Raw genomic sequence first — 23,347 nt, forward strand, 5'->3', positions numbered from 1 at the left:
CTGGCGCACATGGTCGGCCATCTTGGGGGGCCGAACATCCGTTCTCTAGCGGGGGTTCTCAAACTGGGTTTCCTGGACATATGGGGATCTGCAAGCTGTAATTCGGGGGTCCACAAAATAATTTTTCCTAAATGATTGTCATATCATTTAAAAGAAATGCATACCTCCATAGGGGGACCGGTGTGCCAATAAAACCAGTTACTCCTCCATACCTTACACTAGCTTTAGGCCAATTAAAAACTCAGATATGATTGTGACGATTCATTCCATAAATCTGATATCCCTGCATGAATATATATTTTTTAAGAAAAAAAAGTTGTATATCATTATAGGAATAGGCCTATTTTTTAAGAATAAATTATTTTTTTCAAGAATGATGAAATGAGGCGGCATGGTGGGCGACTGTTTAGAGCGTCAGCCTCACAGTTCTGAGGACCCGGGTTCAATCCCCGGCCCCGCCTGTGTGGAGTTTGCATGTTCTCCCCGTGCCTGCGTGGGTTTTCTCCGGGCACTCCGGTTTCCTCCCACATACCCAAAACATGCATTCATTGGAGACTCTAAATGGCCCTTAGGCATGACTGTGAGTGCGAATGGTTGTTTGTTTCTATGTGCCCTGCGATTGGCTGGCAACCAGTTCAGGTTGTACCCCGCCTCCTGCCCGATGATAGCTGGGATAGGCTCCAGCACGCCCGCGACCCTAATGAGGAGAAGCAGTTCAGAAAATGGATGGATGGATGATGAAATGATGAAAGAATACAGTGAACCACGCTATTTGATAGGGACCAACCCCTGCCATCAATTATTGATGCCCCCCCCCCCAAAGTTTTATAAATGCCTATAGACAGCAAAGCTGCACTTTTGTTAAAAGAAGCTTCTCAACTCACTTCAGCATAGTTCTGTGGCAATGAGATGTCATTAGATAGGGGCAAAGTAATATTTATATTGTTTTGGCAAACAGAAAACAAGTGAGTTTTCTCACCCACAGCCCCCAAAATCAGCTAATATGTGAAATTGTGAATGTCAAGCCGCAAATATGCAGGGCTTCACTTTAAAAGTGTCTTTTCTAGAATACGAGGTGTAATATTATGAGGATAAAATAGTTTTTGAAATTTATTAAAGATACGTCGTCCTTCTTTTTGTCATTGAAAAAATCCGACTTTATTCTCATACCATTAGAACTTTTTTCGCAAAAAAAAGAATGCATTTGTTGTCCTAATATGACTTTTTCTTTACAGCTATTAAATTTCTATGCCATTTACATTTTGAGGGGTTCTCCACTGGACCCAGAAAGTTTGAGAACCCCTGTTCTGTTGTCTAGAAATGAGATCTTTGCTTGTGTTTTCTTTGTACCGGCATTACCAGATAACATTAACCCCTTATTGCTCAGTGACTGTTTTTTGTCAATGTCTTTATGTCTCAATTGTGTTCTCTGTCAATTGACTGTCTGTTGTTGTACTAGAGCGCCTCCAACTACCGGAGACAAATTCCTTGTGTGTTTTTTGGACATACTTGGCAAATAGAGATGATTCTGATTCTGATTCTTTAGTGGTTCGGCAACCTGGTGACCATGCGCTGGTGGAACGATCTGTGGCTCAATGAAGGCTTTGCGTCCTACGTGCAGTACCTGGGAGCGGACTATGCCGAGCCAACGTGGAACATTGTAAAAGAAACTAAATTACAGTACCAGCAAAAGTGATCCACAAGGCTAGCAAGATGGCTGAAACATTATCAGAAGCACTGACTTCAATTTAACCTAAAATTGAATATTCCAACAATCCATTGTCTTCATTTCGTAGCATTTCTCTTGGCTGTACTGCTTCAATTAGGTGTAAGGTTACATTATTTGTACAAATAGATTTTAGCCTATGTGCTACCTTATCCATCATATCTGCCCAGCGCCTTGAGAATCAGTATTGCTGGCCAATGTAGCTTCAATTGTATGCGCAACGAGAGTATTTCTTTAACCAATCAGATTTCAAATTGGTTCTCCCAAGGCCTGCTAGAGGGCCCACAATAAAGTAAGCATTTTTCCATCCTCTGATTCAAGCCAAGCCAATTTTGACTAGCAAAACACATTGGTAGTGATCTGCGCCAGAGCTGCACGGCCACCACCCTCGTGTGTTGGCAGTCATCGGGGAAAAAATATTTTGGTCAAAGTTCGATAAGCAATCAGCACCAAATGCACGGCCCACCGCTGGATTACTTTAATTGTGTTTGATTTTTTAGTTTTTATAGTATTCACTGTAAATCACATTGTCTTAATGAAAATGAACGAAAAACAGCATCTGTCTAAAAATGTAGACCTAAATATGATTATACAATTATACATTACTCGTGCACTCACTGTAGTAGTCTCGCCACACTTCACTATTTGCATATCTGTTGTTGACCAATACTGGCCACTGATGCCAGATTAGCATCTGCACCACTTGCACACTGATTGAGGAATATCTGCAACATTTGCACAATCAACATTGTCCCAGATTATCGCGCTACAAGTCACTTTAAACTGCATACACTCCTTGAAGTCTCTGCGCCCTTTGCACAATGGTCATTGCACCGGACTATTGCTATATTAGTCATTCAAACTGCTTTAAGTGCTAGAGGACACTGCATCTTTTTGCACAATTGTCCAAAAAAAAAAATTGCACCGGCATTACCAGATAACTATTAACCCTTTATTGCTCAGTGACTGGTTTTCTCAATGTCTTTATGTCTCAAGTGTTCTCTATCAATTGACTGTCTGTTGTCGTACTAGAGCGGCTCCAACTACCTGAGACAAATTCCTTGTGTGTTTTTTGGACATACTTGGCAAAATAAAATAAAGATGATTCTGATTCCATCGCAGAAAGACCAGATCATTTTGGATGACCTCCAGCACGTCTTCAATCTGGACGCACTAGCTTCCTCTCACCCTCTGTCCTGGCGAGAAGACGAGGTGAACACACCTGCTCAGATCAGCGAGATATTCAACACCATCTCCTACAGCAAGGTAGGTAATGGTCAATGGACTTCACTTATATAGCACTTTATCTACACCAGCACAGTGCCCGAAGTGCTTTACAAAGCTTCACATTCACACACACATTCATACACCAATGAAACGCGACAAAGTGGGCACTTAACAATTATGGTACAATGTTCCCCATCGATATCACAGTTAATCGTTCACACCCCTACTATAGTATATTGCAACTTTTTTTTTTGTCTAATGGTATCTATTTGTCTATTGGAAATCCCTGCTATATCGCAGAAATCTGTGGTTTATAGTAAACGTTTTTAATGGGTTTTTCATCTCAACTCAACTTCATCTGTAAAGCTATTCAAAAACAACCACAGCTGGAACAAATTACTGTACACATCTAAAAATCCAACATAAAATGAAACCAACAACATAAAACTATTAAAACTTTTGAGCACCAATTTGCTGATCCAATTTAAAATAACTCTCCACTTTGACACCAAGGTTTGAGACTGTTGACTTCACATACTAAGTCATACACACACACACACACACACATATATATAGGCTCAGAAGTGGCTTGACCCGAGGAATCCGACAGTTGTAGCCCATCGTACGGATGTGTCTGAATGTGGTGGTTATTTAAGCTGTGACTCCCGCCTCATTCCACTCATTCTGAATCTCTGCTAGATTCTTGAATCTTCTCTGTTTTGATGAGCCGCTGAAGCCCACGGTCATCTCTTTTGCTGGTGCATCTTCTCCTGCCACATTTTGTCCTTCCACTAGACTTTCCATTGATATGCTTGGACACAGCACTCTGTGAACAGCCAGCCTCCTTAGCTATGAACATTTGTGGCTTAACCATCCTATGGAGGGTATCAATGATGGGTTTCTGGCCAGTTGTCAAGTCTGCAGTCTTCCCCATATTGAGCCCAACTGAGATAATTGAACCAAACTGAAGCAATTTAATGACACCTGGGGAAACCTGTGCAGGTGCTTTGAGTTTAGTAGCTGATTAGTGTGTGACACTCAGTTTAAAACATACATGGCCTGCAAAATGTGGGCTGATTTTTTCAGTGTTCTAATTTTTTGAACTCCTGATTTCGTGGGTTTTATGAGTTGGAAGCTCAAATTATGTAAAAAAATCAACAAATAAATACTTGAAATTGTTTAAATTGTGCGCCCTGAATCTATAATCTATGAAAGTTTAACTTTTTGAATGGAATTATGGAAACCAATAAACTTTTCCATGATATTAAAATCTTTTGGAAAGGGTCTATATATCTATATCATGGATTATCATCTTTGAGCGCACGGGTCTCGAACCTATCCCCTACTATAAACGGGGGTTCAATGTATCTCCATCCCACCACCTTGTGTCCCATAATCTGGTATTGCATTCAGGGGGCGGTGGTGCTCAGGATGCTGTCCAGGTTTCTCAGTGAGCCGGTGTTTGCCAAGGGACTGAGTGTGAGTATCACTATTAAATGGTCCCTGCAGTCTAATAGAATTGCTATCATGCCACATTCTCTCCCTTAGTCTTACCTCAACACATTTGCTTTCGGCTGCACCGTGTACAAAGACTTGTGGGACCATCTCCAAAAGGTTAGTAGGACCACCTTGAGTCTCTCTCAACTTAGTTCAGACATTCATCTTACTGGTCCCTCGTTTTCCAGGCGGTGGAAGACACTCCAGCCTTGAGTATCCCGCACACGGTCCACGACATCATGCACCGCTGGACTCTACAGATGGGCTTCCCGGTGGTGACTATCAACACCAAAACCGGACGCGTCACCCAGAAGCACTTCCTGCTGGATCCGGAGTCGGTGGTGGACAGGCCCTCGCAGTTCAAGTACGTTTACACGATGACCATAAACTGAGCACTTCTTACCATAAAATAGTCACTACAGGTGCTGAACCAGGGCACAGCAACCTCAACTACTCAAAGAGCCATTTGGACTGTCTCCTCCAAGAAGAAAAACACAGGGAGCCACGAAACCCTTGTGATACCTAACATGAGGATAACATGTGCATATATCGCTGTTTTTGTTTTTTATTTTTTTCCAATTTTTTTTTTTACCTGTATGTGTAAAAAAAACTATATTTTCATTTTTGGAAATCAACCAACTGCTACAGAGAACACAATACAATATCTATGAGTCCTCCTCGTGTTTGTGAAATTAAAGCTAAACTTAAAGTGCCCCGAAACACACCCCAAATATTTATTGTAAATTCTGCACACCACAGAAAAGAGTAATGTTAACAAGCTGTACAATGAATGAATGGATAAACTAAATTGTAACATATGTGAAACCAGGCTTCAAAATGGTCAAGAATTGAGACATTCTTTGAGCTTCCAAACACTCGCTGGGTGTTCTGAAGATCCTGCTTCAAGCTGTCAATCAAATACTTCATCTGTCGCAGATTCACTGCTCCTCTGCAATGCAAGCGGCGCTCACATTCACACCTACGGGCAATTTAGAGTCTTCAATCAACCTACCACGCATGTTTTTGGGATGTGGGAGGAAACCGGAGTGCCCGGAGAAAACCCACCCAGGCACGGGGAGAGCATGCAAACTCCACACAGGCGGGGCCGGGATTTGAACCCCGGTCTCCAGAACTGTGAGGCAGATGTGCTAACCAGTCCGCCGCCATCCCGGCCAAATTAGAATATCCATCCATCCATTTTCTGAGCCGCTTCTCCTCACTAGGGTCGCGGGCGTGCTGGAGCCTATCCCAGCTGTCATCGGGCAGGAGGCGGGGTACACCCTGAACTGGTTGCCAGCCAATCACAGGGCACATCGAAACAAACAACCATTCGCACTCACAGTCATCCCTACGGGCAATTTAGAGTCTCCAATTAATGCATGTTTTTGGGATGTGGGAGGAAACCGGAGTGCCCGGAGAAAACCCACGCAGGCACGGGGAGAACATGCAAACTCCACACAGGCGGGGACGGGGATTGAACCCCGCACCTCAGAACTGTGAGGCTGACGCTCTAACCAGTCGGCCACCGTGCCGCCAAATTAGAATATATTTATTCTAATTTACTGAGATGATAGCATATATTTATTCTAATTGATTGAGATGATAGAATATATTTATTGTAATTTATTGAGATGACATGCCTAAATAGATGGTGCTGCAAATGACTATAGATGTGATTTATTAGGGGGAAAATGAGCAGGCGATGAGCCTGAAGCCTCACACAGTTCCATGACAAATTTGAGAACAATAAATCACATGTATGGTCATCTGCAGGCTTCTCCATTTTTGCATGAATGTATGTATTCATTCAAAAAGACAACTTTTTCTAATTCCTTGGCATTCAGGCGATTACATTTTTTTTTAATGCAATCACATTCCTTTTGTGGACATTTTATTCACCCGGTATGATGTAATGTAATATGTAACTTGTTACTATATCACATTGTACAGTTTGTAGGGTATATGTATTTGCTTCTTTTTTTCCATTGTTTTACTCTGCTGTCTGCAGCCACGTCCTTACCTTACTTTACCTGGATAAAGTTCAATGAATAAATACAAAATACATGACTTCATGGAGGCAGCACGGTGGACAACTGGTTAGCACATCTACCTCACAGTTCTGAGGACCCCGTTTCAAATCCCCCGTGTGGAGTTTGCATGCTCTGCCTGTGCCTGAAAAATAAATTTAAATTAAATACTGTATTCATTAATTACTTTCCAAAGTAACAGAGAGGCACAGCAGAAGGATGAAAGAGGAGTGCTAACCCCTGTGCGAGACTAACTCAAATAAAAAAAATAACTCTCGGAAAAATGAGGGTTGTCTCTATGTTTAGATGAGCTCAGGCGAAAGGATGCAGAATCAACACTTGAATCTACACTGGAATAATAAAGACATCATGATGTGTTGCAATGCCTCTCAAATGACAAACGACATATTCTGGGAAAACAAGGGGTGCCCCTTTGTTTAGTTGAGTTCAGGAGAAAGGCTACCGAAGCAAAACTTGAGTCTACACTGGAATTGTCACAACAGTGCATGATATGCTCCAATGCATCTAAAATGGAACAATTATATTTTCTTGAAGGAGTGCCATCTGTTTGGGGAAGCTCCGGGGAAAGGGTACAGAAGACAAGCGGCACTTACATGTACATTAGACTAATCAGGACATATGATATATAATATGAAATGGCACGGTTGTTGAAAAAAATGGTTGTTTCCATGCAGTTATACGTGGTTTGTGCCCATTAAATGGACGAAGACAGGAGTTGAGCAGCAACAGTATTGGCTACTCCATAAGACAGGTACCTCAGAGTTCAGCTGTAGTGCCCGCCTCCTTATTTTTCTGCACATTTTTGACCAACCAACGCCACCCCACCACACACACCCACCTGTATGTCTTTCACCAGACAACAACCCTCAAATGAAAGCCTCTGGACTCAACTGGGTGCTGGCCAATATCAACGTGTCGGGGTACTTCAGGGTCAACTATGATACAGACAACTGGAATCGCCTCATCTCTGTGCTGGAAACAAACCACCTGGTGAGCTCACATTGACTGCTGTGACTTCAGTGTCCACTTGCTAACGTTAGCTATGGACTGGAAATGCCCAAAAAAAAAACAACAACACACACTCTAATGTTAATTTATGCTTTAAGCTTTGAAGACTGCAGTTTTATAATCCACAATCTCCACTTTTCTGCAGCAGCCCATAGTGTCCTCTTGGATAAAATTGCCGCTTCGCTGTAACATTTTTGAATACACGGATAGAAATGCCAACAAAAAACTTGCATGCTAACGTTAGCAAGTGCTGTGCCTTACCTCTGGACGCTGCACTATTATAATTATCGGTCCATAGTTTTCTGCAGCAGCCTTTAGTCTCTTCTGAAATAAAATTGCTGTGTTATTATAAAATGTGCTTCGCAAGAAATGCTAACAAAAAAGAAACATGCTCACCTTACATCAGAGTCCCCACATTTCTGCAGCAACCCATTCATTGTCAGGCGTTTTTGGCAGCTTCCAGTGATGGAAAACCCGTTCGTATAATTCTTAGCTGTGTTTCATTTCCTACAGGCCATTCCCATTGTAAACCGAGCTCAGATCATCGACGACGCCTTCAATCTGGCACGGTAACAACTAAAATAACTGCTCTCGTAGTTATTATGCTATAAATATACAATATAACTCTGTGGGAACTTGTTTTTGTGAATAATGTACCGTAATTTCTCGTGTATAATGCACATTTTTACCCCCCAAAATTGTCAAAAGTCAATAGTGCGGATTATACACAGGTATAGGAGAAAATGAAAAAGACTTTCACATTTTATAAATGTATGCCGCCAACTAGAGGTTATGAAAAAGCTGTACACTTTCATTCCACTATGCCACCGCCCCCTAGAGGTTAATGAAAAAGTAGTACACTTTCATTCTAGTATGCCACCGACAGGTTATGAAAAAGGGGTAGACGACACTTTCATTCCAATATGACAGGGGTACATATGACTGCATATATGTAGAATTGTGCTCATAAGTTTACATACCCAGGCAGAATTTGTGAAATATTGTTTGTTTTGTTTTTTTAAAATACGACTGATTACTGAACAACAACCATCATTAATTTCTTTATGGTTATATTTTGTTTAAGATAACGCTTTTCTGAAATGCTTGACGGTTTAATTTGAATCCCATTAAAATAAAATTAAATGTGTTTCGCCTGGCCCTTCATGTTTTCTTAAAATAATTGTACACATCTTACAAATTCTGCCTGGGTAGTCAAACATATGAGCACCACAGTGTGTTTTCTCATTTACTAAATGAAAGTTGGGCTGTGAATTTCTAAATAAGAGCAAGTAAATGAAAATAATGTGTTCAAATAAAGTGCTTAACTTCAGAATAATTATTATAATTATTAAAATACAGACCATACTTAATGTTTTGATCATATGGGTAGAAGCAAAATCATGCATTGTAAAAATGCATTATACATAGGTTGAAGGGTTTTCCAGAATTTTGAGGTCAACTTTGGGGGTGTGCATTATACATGGATGCGCATTATACACAAGAAATTACGGTAAATGAGTTTCACCTCATTTTAGAGCCAAAATGGTGGACATCACATTGGCCCTGAGGACCACCAAGTACTTGTCCAAGGAGACAGAATACATCCCTTGGCAGTCGGCGTTGCGAAACCTCAACTTCTACTACCTCATGTTCGACCGCACCGAAGTCTACGGACCCTTACAGGTTAAAAAAAGAAACACACGCTAATGTTAGTTTACCTTGTTAACTGCCCTCCGTCTCCTTTTGCGTCATTGTAACATTTGAGGTTGTGCGGCAGGAAATGACAACAAAAAACACACGTGCTAATGTTAGCTTACTCTGTTCTGGACTGGTACTGTTATTTAGTTCGCAGTCTCCACTTTGCTGCAGCCTCTTTCAGTGTTCTCTTGAATACTGCTATGTTATTGTAACATTTGAAGGTATGTTGCTAGAAAAGTAAATAATAAACACGCGCATACTAAAGTTAGCTTACCCTGTTGCTGTACCTTAGCTCTGAACATATTATGCTCCAGAGCCTCCACTTTGCCGTAACTTCCTCAGTCTGCTCTAAATTATAAAACTGCAGTAATTGTAACATTTGAAGGTACACGATTCGAATGAGGGGAAAAAACACACACATGGCAATGTAAGCTTACTTTGTTAGCTCTGACGTTGCTGTATTATGTATACTCCACAGTCTCCACTTTGCTGCTGCAGCCCTCGAATGAAATTGCTTGTCCCTGTAATACGACATGAACGGCTGAATACAAATTTATTGTCTTTAACGCAGGCGTACACCAGGAAGCTTATCCAACCACTTTTTGAGTACTTCAAGAGGATTACACACAACTGGACTATGATACCTGAAGGAATCACCAACCAGTAATAAGAAACAGAAAATTATTTGGATTTTAGGGTATAAAACTCTGTTTGATGCTCTTACCTGATGTTTTGGATCACCAATCAGGACAATGCTGTGGAAGTGGCTTGGGCCATTGGCTTGACGGTTGAATTAATTCAAAGGGAGAATAGTGTAAAGTGAGATATTTTTTACATACAGTATGCTCCCCTTTAGGTACGCTAAACTCTTAAAGCAATAATTCATTCAGAATTTTTCCTCACAATGGATATGATCAGAATGTATTCAGGACAAAGGGCAATGAAAATATGAATGTTTAAAAAAGTGATCTTGTGACTCACTTTACCCCAGGTTTGGGGTAAATCGAGACAGACCAGGGAAATCAAGGGAGAAAACTGACCCTTTTTCCACTTTAAAACTAATCAATAGTTTTTATAAATACTTAAAAGTAACTCTGAACAATATAGATCAACCAAATACAAAATTATGTTATTCAAAAGGTTTTACTTAACATTCACGTGACAGATAGAAACAGTTAAATTTGAACATATTCTGGAGGTCAGAACCCAGGACCATTAGAGCCAGTCAGTATATAGTATGGGGGTCAGAATATTGGACCATCAGAACTAACTTGAACAGCCTGAGAATCAGAACAGTCGCGCCGACCGAATGCCCACCCTTCGGACTTGCTCTGGCGCCGACACTGCCCCACAGCATTTGTTTCATTTAACCCGACGGCCACCATTTTAGAAGAAAATGATTTCTAGCAATTCAGGCTAATCTTTAGCTACATCAATCACTTGGTTTTATGCTGTAGATTGGTCGTTCATCAACATGTATGATGGACGTTTTTCAAACATAATTAATTATTTTTGATCCATCAGTTGATTAAATTTAAAGCAATAAACCTTAATTTGACATGCAAAAAACAAAAACAAAAAAAAACGTTTATGTGAAGGAAACATGCTTACCAAAGCACTATGAGGTCCTTTTTTTCATGTCTAAGGTGAAATGGAAAATAGTAAAAAAAATGTGGTCACATGACCACAAATTTGTTCTGTTGGCTAGATACTGGAGGTGTCTCACAGTGCCCCGTTTTCCCAAATGTAATTTATTAATTTTTTTTAAATTCAATTCAAAAAATCTTTTTTTGGTATTTGTTTTTTTTTACATACATCCATTTTCCATACCACTTATCCTCACTAGGGTCACGGGCGTGCTGGAGCGTATCCCAGCTATCTTCGGGAGAGAGGTCGGGTACACCCCGAATTGGTTGCCAGTCAATTGCAGGGCACGTATAAACAAACAACCATTCGCACTCACAATCACACCTACGTGCAATTTATTCTTCAATCCCATACCTACATACCATGCATGTTTTTAGGATGTGGGAGGGAGCCAGAGTACCCGAAGAAAACCCACGCAGGCACGGAGAGAATGAATTAACATTTTTTTTTAAATTAAAACTAAAAAATAAATAAATATAAACAAAAATTATATATTCATTCAGCGGCACAGTGGGCGACTGGTTAGCGCATCTGCCTCACAGTTCTGAGGACCGGGGTTCAAATCCCGGCCCCGCCTGTGTGGAGTTTGCATGTTCTCCCCGTGCCTGCGTGGGTTTTCTCCGGGTACTCCGGTTTCCTCCCACATCCCAAAAACATGCAGGCTAGGTTAATTGAAGATTCTAAATTGCCCGTAGGTATGAATGTGAGTGCGAATGGTTGTTTGTTTATCCTCACTAGGTTTGCGGGTATGCTGGAGCCTGTCCCAGCTGACACTAGGCAAGAGGCGCAGTATACCCTGGACTGGTCACCAGCCAATCGCAGGGCACATATGAACAAAAGAAAAATACATTCACACTCACTTTCACACCTATGGGAAATTTAGAGTCTTCAATTAACCTACCATGCATGTTTTGGAATGTGGGAGGAAACCAGAGTTCCCGGAGAAAACCCACACAAGCACGGGGAGAACATGCAAACTCCACACAGGCAAGGCCAGATTTGCACCGGGTCCAAAGAACTGTGAGGCAGATGTGCTAACCTGTCTTCCGCCGTAATAAAATACGAATTAATTTAAATGTATTTAACCCGCAACGCTCGTGAGGATAAAGTGGTACAGAAAATGGATGGATGTATTTAATTTAATATTATCTTGAAATGAATGAACTCAAACAGATTTTTGGTAGTTGACGCTGATGTTTAACCTGTCTTGTCAGGTACAATCAGATCAACGCCGTGGGAGTGTCTTGCATGGTGGGCGTGCCGGCCTGCAGGGACCTTATCAAAAGTTGGTTCAAACGCTGGATGGACCATCCGGAACACAACCCGTAAGGAAACCCCAACAAATTTACATAATGTCCTTGCAAACAGCACTGTTCTTAAATGCGACACTGTGTGGAGCAGGATCCATCCCAACTTGAAAAGCATGGTGTACTGTAGAGCTGTGGCATTGGGCGGCGCGGAGGAATGGAACTTTGTCTGGAAGATGTTCAAGAACACCACGCTGGCGTCCGAGGCCTCCAGGCTCAGGTCAGCCTTGGCCTGTACTAAAGAACCATGGCTGCTCAACAGGTACTTTTCATGAACAATGATGATGGGGGGGGGGGTTGGACTTTAATCAGCCTCGTTGTTGCCTTTGTTGTTTTGTGTATGGCCGTTGGCCACAGTATTAGTTACAGCTACTTAATAGATGTGAACTGTGCTATATTTGTTATTTTTTTGTTAATTTTATACATTTTCATGGGGTATTTACATTTTTATTGTAAAGTTGTCTAATTGATATATCATCTCATTGCATGTTTAGATTAATTCATTGAAGGTAGTTTTCTGTCATTTATTTAATACAAACACATTTATGTGAATTTACATATTTTAATGTTGTTTTGGTGCCAATTAACCTCAATGCAATTAAATTTTAGTTTCATTGAAATTGACTGAAATTTATTTTAATAAAGATTTATTGAAATGTATTTGATTAAAATTATTGTAATTTAATTTAATTCAAACACTAGTTTGGTTTTCACATTTTACATAATCTTAATTAATTTAATTCAATGTAATTCAATTTAAATAGCATTCTTTTAAAATGTATGTTGCTGCAGGTAATTAAATAGATAATTTATCATCTAAATAAATTTAATGAAATTACATTCCAACACCATATATTTATCCAGATGCAACTCAACCTCATTGCCTATTTTTTTTAATATGTATTAAATTTTAATTTAAGATAAAATTGTATTGAAATGGATTACATGTCCTTATTTTATTTTATTACATTATATAAATACATTTCATTTAATTCAAACACATTTTGCTAATTATGTGTTTTACTATACCGTTCTGTAGCTGCCACTCACCCACAAAAGCCTACGTAATTAATTTTAAATAAATCAAACACACTTTTTGGTATTCAATATCAGTTCTCCCATGTTTTTCGACCACTAAAAGCCAGATGATAGGTAGGTTATTATTATCCATCCATCCATCCATCCATCCATTTTCTGTACCGCTTATCCTCACTAGGGTCGCGGGCGTGCTGGAGCATAACCCAGCTATCTTCGGGCGAGAGGCGGGGTACACCCCGAGCAGGTCGCCAGCCAATCGCAGGGCACATATAAACAAACAACCATTCGCACTCACATTTATTATTATTATTATTATTATTATTATTATTCGGGTTGGGAACGATAAACCGATGCGACAGGATATGCGTTTCTAAAGGCGAGAGATACAACTCTATTTATCAAAACAAAATCCACCAGGAATTCTTAGATACATCGGTTGTAAGGCTGTGGACTGGATATCGCGAGGCTATGAATCGGTTGCCTGAGGCTTTATCGTTTTCATCGCTTAAAACAAGCACGAGAGGTCTCGCGCTGTGCTCCGCAGGTAATGTTATGTTTACAACCAAACACAGCAGTGGTGGATACTAGCGACACTACTAGTTTAACTACATTTCTCCGTAGCGTCACTATTTAAACATAAAATAGCTTTTCAGTAGTTAAGATACCTTTGTGGTCACAGCGATAGCAAAGTAGCGTTCCCCCTGGAGTTGTAAACATTGAATGCAACGTCACGTTACATACCTTATCTCAAGGCCGCCGTTGATACTGGGGCCGACGGTGAAATTTGCACCACAGATTGTAAACATGCAGACAATATGGCAAAGGTAGGTACATCTCGGTAATTCCCATGGGCTGTAACTCAGCAAACTACGCTTCTTCTCGAGTCCACTTATACGTTCCAGTTTTAGTACTGTGTGACCCGAAAAGGAAACTTCCGGGAGGACACACAGCCAGGTATGTCCCGAAGCTGACACAACAATCACCAGTTGAACTAAGCTAGTCATCACGACTTAAAAGTTCAAAAAGTCAGTCAGCACTCAGCAAGCAGCAAAAACAAAACAAACAAACCAAAAAAAAACTGTGTGTGCAGTGGTGGCCCTAGCTTGAATCACACGGTGTGTGAAACCACCATAGCTCTTTAAATATTGTATGTGCAGAGTTTGTGAAGAGTAAATCTTCAAAATACATTTTTGTATTGTTATAGTCGATTTAAATAATTAATTTGATATTTTAAAAAAAGAATATACATACATACATACATACATGCCCGCGACCCTAGTGAGGAGAAGCGGCTCAGAAAATGGATGGATGGATGGACATACATACATACATATAAAGTGGGTACGGAAAGTATTCAGACCCCCTTCAGTTTTTCAGTCTTTGTTATAGTTCAGCGATTTGCTCAAATCATTTAAGTTATTTTTTTCTTCCCCTCATTAATGTACACACAGGAAAAAAACTTAATTGTTGAGATTTTTGGATATTTATTAAAAAACGGAAATATCACACAGCCATAGGTATTCAGACCTTTTGCTCAGTATTTAGTAGAAGCACCCTTTTGAGCTAATACAGCCATGAGTCTTTTTGGGAATGATGCAACAAGATTTTCACACCTGGATTTGGGGATCCTCTGCCATTCCTCCTTGCAGATCCTCTCCAGTTCTGTCAGGTTGGATGGTGAACTTTGGTGGACAGTCATTTTCAGGTCTCTTCAGAGATACTCAATTGGGTTTAAGTCAGGGCTCTGGCTGGGCCATTCAAGAACAGTCACAGAGTGGTTCTGAAGCCACTCCTTAGTTATTTTAGCTGTGTGCTTAGGGTCATTGTCTTGTTGGAATGTGAACCTTCGGCCCAGTCTGAGGTCCTGAGCATTCTGGAGAAGGTTTTCGTCCAGGATATCCCTGTACTTGGCCGCATTCACCTTTCCTACGATTGCAACCAGTCGTCCTGTCCCTGCAGCTGAAAAACACACCCAAGCATGATGCTGCCACTACCATGCTTCACTGTTGGGACTGTATTGGACAGGTGATGAGCAGTGCCTGGTTTTCTCCACACATACCGCTTAGAATTAAGGCCAAAAAGTTCTATCTTGGTCTCATCTGACCGGAGAATCTTATTTCTCACCATCTTGGAGTCCTTCAGGTGTTTTTTATTTTAGCAAACTCCATGCGGGCTTTCATGTGTCTTGCACTGAGGAGACGCTTCCGCCGGGCCACTATGCCATAAAGCCCCGACTGGGGGAGGCTGCAGTGATGGTTGAGTTTCTAGAACTTTCTCCCATCTCTCGACTGCATCTCTGGAGCTCAGCCACAGTGATCTTTGGGTTCTTCCTTACCTCTCTCACCAAGGCTCTTCTCCCCCGATTGCTCAATTTGGCCAGACGGCCAGCTCTCGGAAGGGTTCTGGTCGTGCCAAACGTCTTCCATTTAAGGATTATGGAGGCCACTGTGCTCTTAGGAACCTTAAGTGCAGCAGAATTTTTTTTTGTCACCTTGGCCAGATCCGTCTCTGAGCTCTTCAGTCAGTTCCTTTGACCTCATGATTCTCATTTGCTCAGACATGCACTGCGAGCTGTAAGGTCTTATATAGACAGGTGTGTGTTTTCCTAATAAAGTCCAATCAGTATAATCAAACACAGCTGGACTCCAAGGAAGGTGTAGAACCATCTCAAGGATGATCAGAAGGAATGGACAGCACCCGAGTTAAATATGAGTGTCACAACAAAGGGTCTGAATACTTATGGCTGTGTGATATTTCAGTTTTCTTTTTAATAAATCTGCAAACAATTCAAAAATTCAGCTTTTTTTCTGTCAATATGGGGTGCTATGTAATGAGGAAAAAAATGAACGTAAATCATTTTAGCAAATGGCTGCAATATAACAAAGAGTGAAAAATTTAAGGGGGTCTGAATACTTTCCGTCCCCACTGTATAAAGTCCCCTCCAAAGGTATTGGAACAACAAGGTCAATTCCTTTGTTTTTGTTGTATACTGAAGACATTTGGGTTTCAGATCATAAGATGAATATGAGACAAAAGGTGGGAATTCCAGCTTTTATTTCAGGGTATTTACATCTAGATCTGTTAAACAACTCAGGACAGAGCACCTTTAGTCTGAAGCCACCCACTTTTGAAGTGAGCAAAAGTATTGGAACATGTGACTGATGGGTGTTTCGAGTTGCTCAGGTTGGTGCCTTTTAGATTGATTGCTTGAACATTAGGTAGACCTTGTTTTTAGCTTTGGGTTTTACCTTTGGAAACTTTGAAGACCAGTGGGAGAAAAGCAAACCATTTTGAAGCTGAGAGAAGAGGGAAAAACAATCAGAGCTACTGCACAAACATTGGGCATAGCCAACACAACAATTTGGAATGTCCTGAAAAAGAAAAAAACTACTGATGTACTGAGCAGCAAATATTGAACAGGTCGGCCAAGGGTAGCAACAGCAGTTGATGACATAAACATGAGAGCTGTGAAGAAACACCAAAGACAACAGTCGGTGATATCACTGCCAACCTCCACAGGGCAGAGGTGAAGGTATCACAATCCACTGTTCGAAGAAGACTTCGAGAGAAGAAATATGCAGGCCGTACCACAAGATGCAAACCACTCATATATACACAAATATTCCAGTGCCATAAAGAAATAATGCTCAGGATAAACTGGTCTTTTACATGTTTGAAAATAGGGTTAGACAAATGTCATTTTCTAGAATTTTATGATGAGCATCTACATGTGCAAATGTTAACCATCGCATTTTTTACACACCAAATTGAATCAAGAATTGTATTGCTCCCATACTGAATCGAATTGTTCCGCCCATAAAGATATCGTTTTTGAATCGAATCTCTTCTCATGTATCTAGATATGTATCGAATCGGCCTCGTGCCGGAGATTCCCAAATCTAATTATTGTTATTATTATTATTATTTATTAATGCTGATAATAATTATATTAATACTTTGGCGCTTGTCAGGTATCTAGAATACACGCTGGACCCGAATAAGATCCGCAAGCAGGACACCACCTCCACCATCGTGAGTGTGGCCCACAACGTGGTGGGCATGCCTCTGGCCTGGAACTTTGTCAGAGCACAATGGAAACAGCTTTTCCAACAGTCAGTACAAACCCTCATTATTCCTGGCTTTACTTCTTTTTGCACTTGTATGACAGTTACAAATTTTCGTGTTTTAAGTGGTTATGAAAGTGTTTTTTTTGGTTTTGCTGTTGTTTTACAGAGCTTAACTTCTTTTTACCCTTGTATGAAATTTTAGAATTGAAATTTACATGGTCAGTTGATTGAAGACTAAATTACCAGTAAGTGTGAATGTGAGTGCAAATGGTTGCGGTAGAGAAAATGGATGGCTGTATGGATGTTTTATAGTGTTTACGATGTGGCAGTTATAAATTTTGTTTTGGTTGTTTTTATATAAGGGGTTGGTACTTTTTACTTTGCTTTTTTAAATTGTATTTTTTCCAAGAAAAAAGTCATTTTGGGGGATGAAAAGTCAGATTTTTTTATTTTTCAAGATGTTAATATTTCTCATATTTTTTTTCACCATAAAGTACATTATTATAAATAGAAAATACTATATATACTTTTTGCAATAAAAAGTCAAGGGGATTTTGGAAATAAAAAATCAACCCCCACCCTTAAAAAAAAAAGAAAAAAAAGTCGTAAACTTGCGAAAAGTCTTTATTGCAGGATAAAAAGCTGGGATTTTTTTTCTTTTAAGTTATTTTTATTTTTATCAAGATAAGTGATAAGTGAGGTGAAATTTTGAACACTATGGGGAAAAAAACCTTACGTTTCTGGGAAAAAAAATAATCTTGCAAGAATAACGTTTTTTTTTGTTTTGTTTTTACATAATGTTCAAGAATACTTTTTTTCAAGATGGTTTTGGAATAAAGCGTCAGACTCTTTTATGATAGAGAATAATGACAAAAAAGTTACTTGTTTTCTTTATTTTTTTTATGTACAACAGTAGACTTCCTTTTACATGTTACCGTTGTGTTTTTTAGATATGGAAAAGGATCGTTTGTCTTCTCTACGCTCATCAGTGGGGTCACCACACGGTTCTCCACAGAGTTTGAGCTCCAGGAGGTACACTGAAAAGCAGAGGTGGCAAAAGTCACTCACACTCTGTACTTAAGTAGAAGTGCATATACTTCTGCATATACATATACACAAAAAGACTGCTAAAAGTATGTTGTAAAACTACTGACTCAACTCCGGTACAGCGAACTTCGCTATTTGCAGGGGCTAGGAACCGAGCTCTGCTGTGAATAACAATAATCTGTGAGCAATTGACGCCCCCCAAACAAGGTTTATAATTTCCTATACATGCCACAAGAGGGCGGCAAAGCAATATTTTCGTCTAAAGGAAATTCCTCAACTCACACCAGCAGTTCACTGGCGTTAATGATCCCCTTTTGAGAAAGGAGGGAATAGAAATTACAGATACAGCAGCATGACCTATGAGTTTAGTTCGTTCCTTGATCCAGATTGTAACTCAATTTACTCGTACATCAAATGAATATTTCCCATTAAAATTACGCAGTTGAAATACCATTAATTATTTCCATCTCCCCCAAAAACACCAAATTTATTTTGATGTGTAGGGCTGCAACTAACAATTATTTCAGTCATCGATTAATCTGTCGATTATTTTTTTGATTAATCGATGAATCTGAATCTGAAATCTGAAACCCTGCGTGGGTTTTCTCCGGGTACTCCAATTTCCTCCCACATTCCAAAAACATGCATGGTAGGTTGATTGAAGAAGAAATTGCCCGTAGGTGTGAATTTGAGAGCGAATGGTTGTTTCTGTGTGCCCTGCGATTGGTTGGCGACCAGTTCAGAGTTTACCCTGCCTCTCCCCCAGTCAGATGGGATAGGCTCTGGCACGGTTGCGACTCTAGTGAGGGTAAGCGGTACACAAATTGGATGGCTCGAAGGACTTGATGATTAATATTATGATTAATGACCCCATGGTCATTTTGGGTCATTTCCGGGTTGAGTGAACGATACCACTGCTTTGCTGCTGCTGCTGCTGCTGCTATCTCTGGCTTATTTTAACATTTTTATTATTTTATGTTTTGAACTTATTTTTATCTTTTATTGCACAATCACACTTGATTTTAAGGGACTGACCGGTACATACGCAGGAGCACCCTTAACTGTTGATCCAAGGAGCCTGGCAGAATACATTAGTCTTAGCGCCTCTGCTTTCGTCCCGGACTTTTTTTTTTTTTTTACAACCATGTGGACTAGCAGAGTGCAGGTGTGCAGCTTCCTGGTTTTGATTGTCCTGATCTATGTCCACTCTACCACGATTGCTTCAGTACTCTGCTGCTGAGTTGCAGCAACTCCGCTTTTGGCTGCCGTGGCCGCTGCCATCGGTGCGCCACCATCACCGGGACATCGCTCCCCAGCCCCGGTAAAGGTACATTCACCGTAGGTGCCGTCGAGACTTCCACCTTTAGGACGCCACAAAAAACTAATTCATCTGGTCCAAAAATCGACACCCGAAACAGAAATTGCTCTGGTAAAAGCTTTCCCTGGTCCCCGTCATCACTAACATCATCCACTCATCTCTCTCTCTACTGGTATTGTTCCCACAGCATTAAAAACTGCACTCATTGCTCCACTGCTGAAAAAAACTAAACATTTATGATCCAAATCATTTCAATAACCTTTGTTCCAGCTCCAATCTCCAATTTCTCTCAAATATCCTGGGAAAGACTGGTGCTTCCCAGCTCCACTCCCATCTCACTTCCAATAATCTCTGAACAATTCCAGTCTGGCTTCCGCCTCCTCCATAGCACCATCATCAAGACCACCAGCGACCTCCTCCTGGCAGCAGACTCTGGCTTACTCACCATCCTTAATACCATCTCTGACACCATCCTCCTGAACAGACTCCACAACGGCATTACACACACACACCCCTCCAGTGGTTCAGTTCTTACCTGTGTGACCGCCCGCAGTTTGTTCAAATGAAATCATTCGAATCCCATCTATCCCCCATTTCTTCTGGTGTTCCTCCAGGGCTCTGTCTTGGGCCCCTTCCTCTTTATCACCTGCAAACTATCTCTTGGCAATATTTCCGGAAATTCAATTTACACTTTAACTGTTACGAGGATGTCACCGAGCTCTACCTCTCCACCTCTTTGCCACTCTTCCTTCTTCCTCCCTTACTGACTGCCTCTCTGAACTGAAACACTGGTTCTCATCCGACTTTCTAGAACCCAACTGTGGAAAAAAACGAAATACTACTCATAAGTACCAAGTCCATGCTAGCTAAAATTGACAATTTTTCCATAACCCTTGATAACTCCTCTTTGTTTCACCCTTCCCTTTGGTTAAGAGTCTCAGTGTAATCCTCGACAGCACTCTCTCCTTCCAAACACACATAAACATCATCCAGTCTGCATTCTTTCACTTATGAAAGAACAATTGCCTCCGCCCATCCCTCACCCCCCCACATTGCTACTGTCCTTGTTAATAGCCTCGTCACTTCCCACCTGGATTATTGCAACTCTCTCCTCTTTGGTCTCCCCCACAAGTAAAAAAAAAAAAAAAAAAAAAAGCTACAACTTCCCCAGAATTCTGCCGCCCGTATTATCACAAGGACCCTCTACACTCACTACATCACTCCAACCCTGCAACAACTCCACTGGTTCCCTGTCCAATACCGCATCCGATATAAAATACTGATCTGCACCTTCAAGGCCATCAATAATCTCGCCTCGCCATATCTTGCTGACTTCCTTTATGTTGCCATACCCCCCCATTGATTTTTGTTCTGTTATTTCTAATGTATTGCTTGGTTATTATTATTTTTTTAACTATGTTTGTAGAGTGACCCTGAATGCCCTTGAAAGGTGCTTATAAATAAAATGAATGATTTATTATTATGGGCTGTCATGCAGCACGGTAGACGACTGGTTAGCACATCTGCTTCACAGTTCTGAGGACCCGGGTACAAATCCGGCCTCACCTCTGTGGAGTTTGCATGTTCTCCTCGTGCCTGTGTGGGTTTTCTCTGGGTACCCCGGTTTCCTCCCACATTCCAAAAGGTGTGTCAGTAGGTGTGAATGTGAGTGCGAATGGTTGTTTGTTTATATGTGCCCTGCGATTGACTGGCGACCAGTTCAGGGTGTAACCCGCCTCTCGCCCAGAGTTAGCTGGGATAGGATCCAGCACGCCTGCGACCCTAGTGAGGATAAGAGGTATGGAAATGAATGGTCTGTCATGGAGACATAGCCTCCAAGGTTGAATATTTTTTATATTGCTAGTGAAGATGTTTACCAGAACATCTGCGCCCGGTTTGCTCCTGATGAATCCAAAGTCACACGCCACAAATGGCAGCAAGTAGGTGGACATCCTCTCTGTGGCTTCAAAGCTGGTCTTCAACACATTCTTGCCTTCCACAGTGACGCTGACAGACTCTGCATGGAGAACATTTGCATATTATTAATAATAACAACAATAATTAAACCATGTCATAGGCAGTGGGTGCCAAAGGGACTGAGGTTGATGTCGTTGGACAGGGCCACCATGTCTCGGGGGTGGATGAGCGTAGAAGACGGCTTTAATGGTGGGCTCGTTGAAGCACGGGAAAGCTTTGGGGGCGTCTGTCGGCTGCATCAGAGTGGTGGCCATAACCCTCACTTCAGTGGCAGCGTATCTGAAGCAAACTCGTAACTCAAATTTCAACTTGCACCAAAACCAAGAATCGACTAAGCGATGGCTCCTAATGAAAAAAACTTGCAAGTCGGGGTGCTTGTAAGCCAAGGTACTACTATAGGTTTTCAAATGTGGGAAGAAAAGTAAAAAGAGATCAGAAAAATAAATACTCAAGTCAAATAAATCTATTTCAGGTATAGCAACAAAGTACTGAATTTGTACTTGGTTACTTACTTCCCACTGTTGTTAAAAACACACAATAACCCAATTTTCCACTACTGGGCCTGCCAGGAAATGCAGGCTACTGACCTTTTCTCATTGTCCCTTCTCCTTCATCATAGCTGCGGCGATTCAAGGAAGACAACCTGGCGGTGGGCTTTGGCTCGGCTACCCTGGCGTTGGAGCAAGCCATGGAGAGGACCTCTGCCCAGATCAAATGGGTGACGGAGAACAAAGGCCGACTTCTGGACTGGTTCTCTGGGTATTCCATGTGAAAGGGGGTGTGGGGGTGTGGGGGGGGGGGGGGGGGGGGGGGAGGAATAATTCTTCTCACCTTTTTGGGCTATAATCATTGGAATGCCTAAGTGGACATCTGCAATCACCACGCCATGTTGTTATCCACTTTTTGTCTCAGCTGATGGTGCAGAATAAGTCCATATAATAATGCCTTTGGTGCAAAAAGTGTTATCAAAGAGCCTCATAACACTATTGTGCATCCTAAAAATGCTCTTTTTTTCCCCCTTCATGGGCTCATATTCGGATCGTGTGCTGCATTCAAGAAAAGTGGAAAAGCAGGAAAGTCATCACGAGGTAGTACGGTAGTACTTAAAAAAAAAAACATTCAAATAAATTTCTGTACAATGATGATATAGTGATACTATAGTATATATATTATAGCACAAGTTGTGATCAAAGGCAGTATAACCTATAAATACAGCTCAATAATTTTACACTAACACATTTGTTAAATAAGTGCCTGCAAAAATAGAGAAAATATATAGAGAAACCGAACTATTAAGCCCATCATTTTGAGGTCTGGAATTTCCCAACTGTCACAAACACACCATTGCTTTTCATGGACCTTATTGATGTATAATTTATAGCAGGCGTGCTCAATTAAAAGTCCAGGTACATGTCTTTGAAGTCCTCGGGAACATCGTTATGTACATGATGCATTATAATTCACTCCCAGATAGTTATAAAAATTGAAATAAAACAAACAAAAAAAGATTATATTGTAGTTGCCAGCATGGTGGGTGATTGGTTAGCACATCTGTCTCACAGTTCTGGGGACCTGGGTTCAAATCCCGGTCCCGCCTGTGTGGTGTTTGCATGTTCTCCCCGTGCCTGGGTGGCTTTTCTCCTGGCAGTCCGGTTTCCTCCCACATCCCAAAAGCATGTGTGGTAGGTTGATTGGAGACTCTAAAGTGCCCGTAGGTGTGAATTTGAGTGCGAATGCTTGCT

At 41.0% G+C, this 23,347-nt stretch overlaps 1 protein-coding gene across 1 annotated transcript in view; it reads left to right on the top strand.

Annotated features, from left to right (window-relative positions):
• The window catches only part of LOC133474109 (aminopeptidase N-like), a 34,161-nt gene extending 11,768 nt beyond the window's left edge, over positions 1-22,393 (top strand). Inside the window, exons 6-21 of the mRNA XM_061765438.1 lie at positions 1-12; positions 1,547-1,660; positions 2,849-2,992; positions 4,367-4,432; positions 4,502-4,567; positions 4,639-4,814; positions 7,173-7,249; positions 7,355-7,488; positions 8,020-8,075; positions 9,042-9,189; positions 9,776-9,867; positions 12,066-12,176; positions 12,253-12,420; positions 17,168-17,308; positions 18,214-18,295; positions 22,225-22,393. The exon at positions 1-12 is cut by the window's left edge and continues 143 nt beyond it. Coding sequence (XP_061621422.1) covers positions 1-12; positions 1,547-1,660; positions 2,849-2,992; positions 4,367-4,432; positions 4,502-4,567; positions 4,639-4,814; positions 7,173-7,249; positions 7,355-7,488; positions 8,020-8,075; positions 9,042-9,189; positions 9,776-9,867; positions 12,066-12,176; positions 12,253-12,420; positions 17,168-17,308; positions 18,214-18,295; positions 22,225-22,377 — 1,740 coding nt within the window. The 3' untranslated portion in view covers positions 22,378-22,393. The remainder of the gene's footprint in view (positions 13-1,546; positions 1,661-2,848; positions 2,993-4,366; positions 4,433-4,501; positions 4,568-4,638; positions 4,815-7,172; positions 7,250-7,354; positions 7,489-8,019; positions 8,076-9,041; positions 9,190-9,775; positions 9,868-12,065; positions 12,177-12,252; positions 12,421-17,167; positions 17,309-18,213; positions 18,296-22,224) is intronic.
• The last annotated feature ends 954 nt before the right edge of the window (positions 22,394-23,347 follow it).

The sequence above is a fragment of the Phyllopteryx taeniolatus genome, chromosome 2 (genome assembly GCF_024500385.1).
Source record: "Phyllopteryx taeniolatus isolate TA_2022b chromosome 2, UOR_Ptae_1.2, whole genome shotgun sequence".
NCBI classification, from domain to species: Eukaryota; Metazoa; Chordata; class Actinopteri; order Syngnathiformes; family Syngnathidae; genus Phyllopteryx; species Phyllopteryx taeniolatus.